General features: G+C 50.6%; 1 protein-coding gene across 1 annotated transcript; it reads left to right on the top strand.

Moving 5' to 3' along the window:
• The first annotated feature begins 3469 nt into the window (after window positions 1-3469).
• Window positions 3470-9411, top strand: CNIH1 (cornichon family member 1). The gene is made up of 5 exons (XM_032962718.2): window positions 3470-3627; window positions 6409-6477; window positions 7146-7258; window positions 7858-8001; window positions 8263-9411. Exons 1-5 carry the CDS (start codon window positions 3547-3549, stop codon window positions 8288-8290), a joined length of 435 nt encoding a protein of 144 aa, XP_032818609.1. The 5' UTR covers window positions 3470-3546; the 3' UTR covers window positions 8291-9411.
• Window positions 9412-9755: the final 344 nt, after the last annotated feature.

The following is a 9755-nucleotide window of genomic DNA, read 5'->3' as shown; positions in this document are numbered from 1 at the left end:
GTGGAAGGAAAGGGGTGGGTCACATGGAGGGGTTGAGGGGGCCTCAATGATAGGACCTCAATCCAGTATCTACCATTACCAGTGAAGCATGGAGGCCAACGTTTCGGGAAAGGATGTCAGGGCTGTAAATTGAAAGTGCCCAACTCTGAAGGGCCATTTGTGGCGCGTCATCCCTAATGGCGCGTTTACAATGGCGGGGTGAAATATTTTTAACACCGAGTCATGATAACGGCAAAAGCTCCGAGAAGTGCCTTAAAATATTCCCCGTGGTATTGGCCATCACAATTCCGTGTGACTCACGGGGCGCGGTGGTGGGCGTCTCTCCAACTCTTCTCTGGCCTATATTGTGAATAAGGGCCATTCGTCACCTCATATACCTGTAATGAGTGGCTCCGACACGGTAAAGACTTGAAGTTTGTTTATTAATAAATCTTCGGTACAGACTTGTTTCCCTCTCTGCGGATGTCCACCCGTTTGGGTGGCTGCGCTGCCCCGCGCCACGTGGCGCTCACCCGCTCACCAACACGCCGCTGGCTGACGGCGCGCTGGGGAGCGGCTGAGGGTCGAGCCGCAACGTGGCAGGTGAAGACGGCGGGGCAGCAGCGACAGGGAGCTCCTATTGATCTTCAACACCGACCCCAAACGTTGCTCTGCCCCCGGCTTATATTCGCTCCCCGGAGGCTAAGCTCCGCCTCTGGCCACGCCCCTCTTGGTACCTTCGGAAACGTTCGAGAGGCTTCCCTGGTGGATCTGCCCTATCACCTTTCACCCAGATGTAATACCCACTATAGAACACATGCCTGCGGAGGGGGCTGGTAGGAAATTTTTCCTACCAGTAATGCCCACTAGGAGCGCATTTGTTATATATCCGGGTGTCCGGATATACGTGGACAGACATCCACAGACATACACAATTAATCCCCTGCCTCCTGTGAATTAATCCCGGTTGGGCTTCGAGTCAACTACGTTTCCTACCAGTATAAACATATCCTGTATAAGGTAATACACCCCCCACAATAATACAGGTGATGGCGCTCTCTTATTACATACCTGCTATTAAATTTTGATTCAAAGCTTTCGTGACTGCAGTAATTCATATTCTTAGCTCTTTCGGTAAAGTCACGTTGAAGGGAAACAATAAAATAATAAAATATGTAAAACAACGTGACTTTACCGAAAGAGCTAAGAATATACCTGCTATTTTAAATGAAGTAACGATTGAGTTTTTATTTATTAATTATACATGGGGTAGATAGATGGGTAAGGCGGCAGAACAATATTTAAGCCTGTGCTGAATACAAATTATGATTAAATAACAGCCTTTATATTGGGCCCATTACATAATGAAATATTTCAGTATTTGTTAATCCGTAGGGGACCCGCAATGCCGATTTGTCCTTGTGCGGCACAAGGTGTTTCAGCAACGGTATACGTGAAAATCCGTCTGCCAGTAGAGGTCGTCGCTATTGTGGTCACTAAAATTAAGTACTGTAACTGTGAAGTGAATTATAAATGGATGTGGCGACTTTAACACAGTAAAAGGGAATTCCACACTAGTCGTCTTTCCAAGGGAACTTAATTGTTTCAGCAACACAACTCAGTCGTAGGAAGCTGTCTCCAGTCAAGCCCCGTGCTCACGTCGCATCCCCTTTTATGCGTCCTCGTTCCTTCTGGAACCATCCAAACGGTTCTCATCACACCCTTTCCACCAACACTGTCGCTTGGTATCTTTCTCCGCCTCTGTCCCCTCTCCCTCGTTCCTCTTTCTCAACATATCTCCAAGTCAGCCATTCTCATGCTTCCTCCCCCTTGGCTGTCCTCCCAGCCGTCCTTTATTAATTATTTAAGGTGTCCTCGCACGACACAGGGAACGGAAGACGACGAAAGTAATCCAGGTTATCTGAAGCCACAAGAAGAAGCAAGCTGCAGCAAGGCCCCCAATATTCAAATATGCTCAAAATGTCCCCCCCAATATATTGCTATAAAAACATAATAATTGCTATGCTATGTAAATAAAAATAATTTGCTAAACCTTGGCCAAAATATCTGGACTTGTCTTCATATGAATCAATGCATAGATTTCTGTTTATATGATTGTGGTTATGGTTGTACTTTATTAATACCTCATCTCAAACATTACATACAATGCAACAAGAAATGGTAAAAAAGTACAAACAAAAATGTAATACAATACACTATTAGACATTGTAAAAAATAAATAAAAAGTCCATCCCATGTGTTAGTGAATTTTAAAATATTTTTAGGCAGGAAATGGCAGAGAATTATTTTTCAAATTTAGATATTTTTCTGGGTTGGGACCCCTGGAAGATTTGGTCCCTCCCCCCCCATGTTGGCTCGATGGCTCCGGCCTTGAGCTGCAGGAACGGAGAGGTAGAGCAAGGGGATGAACATACCAGGCAGAGCACGAGGGGTACGACTGTGACCGTCCTTCACAGCACAGTACGTACGTGCTATGCAAACTGCAAAGGAGTTTACACGTTTATTGACTTTCGATTTAAAGCTTTCGTGACTGCAAGGATTCGTCTTCTTTGGCTCTTTCGGTAAAGTCACGTAGAATGAGAATTTTATTGTTTTATTTTATTCTCATTCTACGTGACTTTTCCGAAAGAACCAAAGGAGACGTTTATTGACATCAACCACCTAGCCCATCAACCGAGACCTCAACAACGTTCCTCGGCTCAAGTTCCGATCCACATTCTGGGACCGCACTGAAGTCGCCATCCTAGAATCTAACCCAGAATAACTCTGTGGTGAACAGAGTGGCACAACGCGCACGTCCAGAATAAACCCCTCGTTCGAGAGACCCAAACATTACACCTGCTGGCTTTTGACTTTCCTCCTCAAAGACACTGGCGCTACATAAAACCGCATCAGAACTTCAACAGGCTGATGAGCACATCTCCGACATGAATGGAAAATTAAAGACGCAAGTCACGGCAAGTGTGACCGTCCATGCAAACCAAACTATGGACCATACAGCAAAACCACTGTAGAGTCTGCGCTCCTTCAATGGAGGAGGGACAGCAAAACGACACGAACTCTCCTAAAGTCCTCTCGTTGTGGCCAGCAGACCTCGACATTGGCATTTAACTCCTGCACATATTGCTGCCATCGTACGCTAAGATGCAACAGAAACGCACTTGTTGCAAGTTACACACTAAACAATACGATTATCGTTGACATACCGTACGATATTTTATCGCGGGGACCTTACAGTGGCCACCCAAGCTTAAATTCCACCCAACTTGCTTTGAGCGGCTTCTGGCCTAGGGAGCAGCTTCTGTATGCTGGAGCGGCATCTGGCTGAGCGAGCGACTCCTGTTTGAGCGAGCGACTCCTGTCTGAGCGAGCGACTTCTGTCTGAACGAGCGACTCCTGTCTGAGCGAGCGACTTCTGTCTGAGCGAGCGACTCCTGTCTGAGCGATCGACTCCTGTCGGATGACTTCTGTCTGACCGTCGAGGTAGGCGCTGCCGGCTCAGCGGGGTGGGACTGCGCATGCGCGGCTGGCGCCCCGTCTGTCAAGATGGCGTTCACGCTCGCCGCCTTCTGCTACATGTTGGCCCTCCTGCTTACGGCCGCGCTCATCTTCTTCGCAATCTGGCATGTGAGTGACGCCAAATTCCGCGGCCTCCCTCCCCGAGCCAGCGCCCCGTGCCCGCGCGCCCCAGGGCCCCGGCCCGCGCGGTGGGCATTTCGTGGATGCGCGGGGCCCGGGCCTCGGATTTCCTAGCGCGGATAGGCGCCGCATCGCGTCGCCGCGTTTGACTTAGCGCCGCACGTGACCGGTTTAGCACCACGCGATTGGGTGGAGCTGCCAGCTGTAGCCAATGGCGAGCCGCGAAGAGGTCGCGATGCGTGTCCAGTCTGGGGAATGTAGCGGCGGTGCCCCGGAGACACGGGGACACAGGGAAATGAGGATGCTGGGACACAGACACAGAGACAAAGAGACATGGGGACACGGACATAGAGACATGGGGACACGGACATAGAGACATGGGGACACGGACATAGAGACATGGGGACACGGACATAGAGACATGGGGACACGGACATAGAGACATGGGGACACGGACATAGAGACATGGGGACACGGACATAGAGACATGGGGACATGGGGACACGGACATAGAGACATGGGGACATGGGGACACGGACATAGAGACATGGGGACACGGACATAGAGACATGGGGACATGGGGACACGGACATAGAGACATGGGGACACGGACATAGAGACATGGGGACACGGACATAGAGACATGGGGACACGGACATAGAGAAATGGGGACACGGACATAGAGACATGGGGACATGGGGACACGGACATAGAGACATGGGGACATGGGGACACGGACATAGAGACATGGGGACACGGACATAGAGACATGGGGACATGGGGACACGGACATAGAGACATGGGGACACGGACATAGAGACATGGGGACACGGACATAGAGACATGGGGACACGGACATAGAGAAATGGGGACACGGACATAGAGACATGGGGACACGGACATAGAGACAAGGAGACATGGGGACACGGACATAGAGACATGGGGACACGGACAAACAGACATGGGGACACGGACAAAGAGACATAGAGAGATGGGGACACGGACATAGAGACATGGGGACACGGACAAAGAGACATAGAGACATGGGGACACGGACATAGAGACATAGAGACATGGGGACACGGACATAGAGACAAGGAGACATGGGGACACGGACATAGAGACATGGGGACACGGACATAGAGACAAGGAGACATAGGGACACGTACATAGAGACATGGGGACACGGACATAGAGACATGGGGACACGGACATAGAGACATGGGGACACGGATATAGAGACATGGGGACACGGACATAGAGACAAGGAGACATGGGGACACGAACACAGGGAGAAGGAGACGGAGACACGGACATAGAGACAAGGAGACATGGGGACACGTACATAGAGTCATGGGGACACGGACATAGAGACATGGGCACACAGACATAGAGACATGCGGACACGGACATAGAGACATGGGGACACGGACATAGAGACAAGGAGACATGGGGACACGGACATAGAGACTTGGGGACACGGACATAGAGACAAGGAGACATGGGGACACGGACATAGAGACATGGGGACACGGACATAGAGACATGGGGACACGGACATAGAGACATGGGGACATGGGGACACGGACATAGAGACATGGGGACACGGACATAGAGACATGGGGACACGGACATAGAGACATGGGGACACGGACATAGAGACATGGGGACACGGACATAGAGACAAGGAGACATGGGGACACGGACATAGAGACATGGGGACACGGACAAAGAGACATGGGGACACGGACAAAGAGACATAGAGAGATGGGGACACGGACATAGAGACATGGGGACACGGACAAAGAGACATAGAGACATGGGGACACGGACATAGAGACATAGAGACATGGGGACACGGACATAGAGACAAGGAGACATGGGGACACGGACATAGAGACATGGGGACACGGACATAGAGACAAGGAGACATGGGGACACGTACATAGAGACATGGGGACACGGACATAAGAGACATGGGGACACGGACATAGAGACATGGGGACACGGATATAGAGACATGGGGACACGGACATAGAGACAAGGAGACATGGGGACACGAACACAGGGAGAAGGAGACGGAGACACGGACATAGAGACAAGGAGACATGGGGACACGGACATAGAGACAAGGGGATATGGGTACACGGACATAGAGACAAGGAGACATGGGGACACGGACACAGGGACAAGGAGACACAGGGCAAGGAGACGGGGACACGGACATAGAGACAAGGAGACGGGGACACGGACATAAAGACAAGGAGACATGGGGACACGGACATAGAGACATGGGGACACGGACATAGAGACAAGGAGATATGGGGACACGGACACAGGGACAAGGAGACATGGGGACATGGACGCAGAGACAAGGAGACATGGGGATACAGACACAGGGACAAGGAGACATGGGGACACAGACACAGGGACGAGGAGACATTGGGACACGGGGAAACAGACACTGGGACAAGGAGACAAGATACGGGGACACAGAAAAAAGGAGAAATTAGAACAAAGGGACACATTGACAGGAACATAGGGATTCAGTCTGGCTCTCTTAATGAATGAGTTAAGTCTGGAGCTCCCATCTCTCTCTGACCTGGTAAAGCGGCCATTCACTGACATTGCCAGTGCCAGAAGACTGTAGCAACACTTTTAAGTTGTATGAGCTGTGCTGAAACTACTCATACTTCAAGTTTACACATCGGTAGTACTATTGCACTAATGCCGTTGAAGCAGTGACATGTGTTCCCGCTCTCTTCTCAGATCATCGCCTTCGATGAACTCAAGACCGACTATAAGAACCCGATAGACCAATGCAACACGCTCAATCCGGTAAGACACACAGTCTCTTGCACATGCCTACATGAATAGCAACTTATAAGTTTGTGTTCAGGTTAGTTAAACTGGAAATTACTTTGGTTGAGGTGCGGTTGACTTGCTTCAATACCTTCGTTGAAATTTCGGAGTTTCGCAATGCTCCACTGCCCGATGAGATGTTCGAGTTGGAGGCCATCATGGCAGGCAGACACGGGCAGGTAGGGATCGCGGTGACGACTAACATTTATGACGTAGTCGTAACGTAACAAACGTCTCCGCACATAAGTACAAAGGAGGGGGCAACTGGAGCGAACAGGAGGCACAGGAAAGGAAACCACTCGAGGGAAGGAGAGAAAATAATGAAGGGTCGAAGGGCACGTGGTTGAAGGTTATTTTTAGCAGACTTGAAAGTAGAAAGAAGGGACCAGGGGGAGTCGCCTGGGGAGGGAGTTTTAAAGAGTGGGCGCGTAGTGGCGAATCGAGTGGCCACCAATGATGGAGCAGCGAAGGACACCAGAGTCCACGGAGCGGATGGAGCGGCTGGGACATGGGGGCGAATGTTGCAGAGGTATCGAGGGTGAACAATGCCGCGGATGGATTTGAATGCAAGACTGTGAAGTCCTGGTGATGAGGGGCTTAACGAGTCGTAAGGAGGTGCTTGTGCTCACCCGCCCCTGCCCCAGCTGGTGCTGCCCGAGTATTTCATCCACGCGCTCTTCTGCGTCATGTTTCTGTGCGCCACCGAGTGGCTCACGCTGGTGCTCAATGTGCCCCTCTTCTCCTATCACATCTGGAGGTGAGCACCTCCCTTGGGGTCTTCATGTCTCAACCCAAATTCCCAGCACCCTGAAAGATGCAACCCAAACAAAACCCTTATTCTCGTACATGTGCACCTGAGTTGTTAAACACAATGAGTTTTCTTCATGTGAAACTGAAAATCAAGGTCAGGCGCATCATCAGAGCACTGTAGTGACACGCTTTGCTTTGATCTATTACAATGTGCTTGAAGAACGCGATGATGACGCATGTGACGGACATGCTGTATCCCCCCCCCCCCTTCTTGTATGCCTCTGATCCCATCAATCACGTTAAGAAGCCGTTTATTTTGAAAGAAAAAATTATAATTTCTGTCAGTCTGGGCCACAGAGCCCCAAAACATATGGTGTCTACAAAACAATTGTTTTCATGTTGTCTTTAACACTAATGACATCACGGGCAATGCTAACACTCAGGAACACAAAGTTTGACACCATCTCCTCACTCTCACCACTAACAAGTCATGACGATACCAAACTTTGTCAGTGCGGCACAAACACTTGCGGAACGTTTATATTAATGAACATTGTGGGTGTTGTGGTTGGCTGATGGTCCATGGTTGATGGCTGCCGATGACAGGTACCTGCATCGGCCGGTGATGAGCGTGCCTGGCCTCTATGACCCCACCACCATCATGAACGCTGATGTCTTGGCCTACTGCCAGAAGGAGGGCTGGTGCAAGCTCGCCTTCTACCTGCTGTCCTTCTTCTACTACTTATACAGGTGCAGTCACCGTCCCTCCGCAGGGGCTTCACCCCTAGTGTCGTGAAGGTTGCAATTGTGTGCAGTTGCTGTGGTAGGTTGTGGTTGCTGAGGGTTTGTGGTTGCTGAGGGTTTGTGGTTGCTGAGGTGTGTGGTTCATTTGGGCATGTGGTTGCTGATGAGCTGTGTGGTTGGTATGGTGTTTTGATGGGGTGGAGGGGTGTGCCTTGTGTTGTGCGGTTGGTGCGAGTTACCTACCACCCGTGTGTGCTCCATTTGCAGCATGATCTACGTGCTGGTGAGCTACTAGCATGGAGCACAGCTCCACGCCCAGCCTGGCCTCAAGAGATCCAGCACAGGGTGCAATCACTACAGCAAAAGCATGCAGACTGCCTACATGTGCCTAACCTGTACACACACTTCGCGTGCATACACATCCTCATATGTGCACAAATGACACGTGCATTCCGCGTGTGCACTTCCACAGATACAGCACATTCACGTGGATACAACACTTCACATGCACACACTTGTACCACCCGCCACTCCCGCAGCCTGGCGTCACATTCCCCAGACTGCCGATCCCCACTCCGTTGTCCAGAGGCCATTTACGTTTTACCTTTTTACGCAAACCCCGTTCGTGAAGGCATACTCATTAATGTACAAACACAAAGCAGATTGTTTGTCAAGTTTAATTAGAAACTGCCTGTGAGGCTCGAGCCCGATGCAGTTCACACCAATGATCGGCCTCCAGTCACCCCCTTCCCCACCCCAGTGATGGACCCTAATAAGATGCCTCCACGTGCAAGATGACGCCGGCCTCTGGTGTTAACTTTAAGGTGGGAGGAGGGGTGGGTGTGGCGGGGCAGGGCGGGTAAGGAGAGGTGACACTGCAGCAGTAGCGGCATCGGGACTCCTCTAATGAAGCCACGGGGAGCTCTGTAACTGTACTGCACCTAATGCTCACGAACGTTGAATCGGAGTGGCTGCACAGAACCTGCGTGGGGGGTGGGGGACGGTATGCTGTGTGAATTGGTTTACTAAGAGCGCTTGGACTTAGACCCCTGTTTGGAGTTATTGTTTTAATTGTCAACCAATCAGTTGTGCAAAAAAAATCACAAATGTGTCAATTATGTAACCACCTCCCCACAGCACAGGCAGGGGGTGGTGAAATCTGCCAGCTGTGGTCAGGGCAGCCCACAGGTGCTGAACTGAGTGCAGGGATCAAACCGCATGGCTGCAGACCCCCCCCCCCCCCCCGATGCAATTTGCTCTGTGAGGTTACAGAGGTTTACCTGGGGAAGCACTGTGTTTGTTGGTTAAGAGTGTGCGTTTCCCCCACGACTTACGTGTGCTTTGACCCCAACGATTTCGATTCTTGTTTTTGAGTAAATGTGTACAATTGCATGCCAATAAAACACAGTTTGATAAGCTGCGTAGTCTTATTCTAATGCCATGATGCACAGTCCACCGCAAGGTGGCCAGAGCTACACCTGCTCAGAACCAGCCTCCATCTCCAGTGGAGGAACAAGCACACATGAGGCAGCCACGCAATACAGCTTGGGCTGTTTCTCCCGCCACTTTTGGGATTTGTCAAGAGTTGGTTTAGCTTGGCGAAAGAATAAAAAAATGTGATCTGGTGTGATTTGTGAAATTTACAGGAACGTGCCTAACGTTGGTAGCGAGTGGCATCCATAGTGGGCCCTTGGCCCATTACTAATCTGCACCGAGTGGCAAGTTGGAAATACTGCCCAATGGCAATTCACCGCACAAGC

Source organism: Petromyzon marinus, chromosome 29, assembly GCF_048934315.1.
Source record: "Petromyzon marinus isolate PM22_M1 ecotype Great Lakes invasive population chromosome 29, UKy_Petmar_22M1.pri1.0, whole genome shotgun sequence".
Classification (NCBI taxonomy): domain Eukaryota; kingdom Metazoa; phylum Chordata; class Hyperoartia; order Petromyzontiformes; family Petromyzontidae; genus Petromyzon; species Petromyzon marinus.
Note: the sequence above shows the minus strand (reverse complement) of the source record. Positions and strands in the feature narration are given on the sequence as shown.

Bases quoted from the DNA above. Each gene is read 5' to 3' on its own strand.
- CNIH1 (XM_032962718.2), top strand. From the start codon at position 3,547: ATGGCGTTCACGCTCGCCGCCTTCTGCTACATGTTGGCCCTCCTGCTT. The intron at 6,478-7,145 runs GTAAGACACACA...CCCCTGCCCCAG, and splicing joins AATGCAACACGCTCAATCCG to CTGGTGCTGCCCGAGTATTT. The intron at 7,259-7,857 runs GTGAGCACCTCC...TGCCGATGACAG, and splicing joins TTCTCCTATCACATCTGGAG to GTACCTGCATCGGCCGGTGA.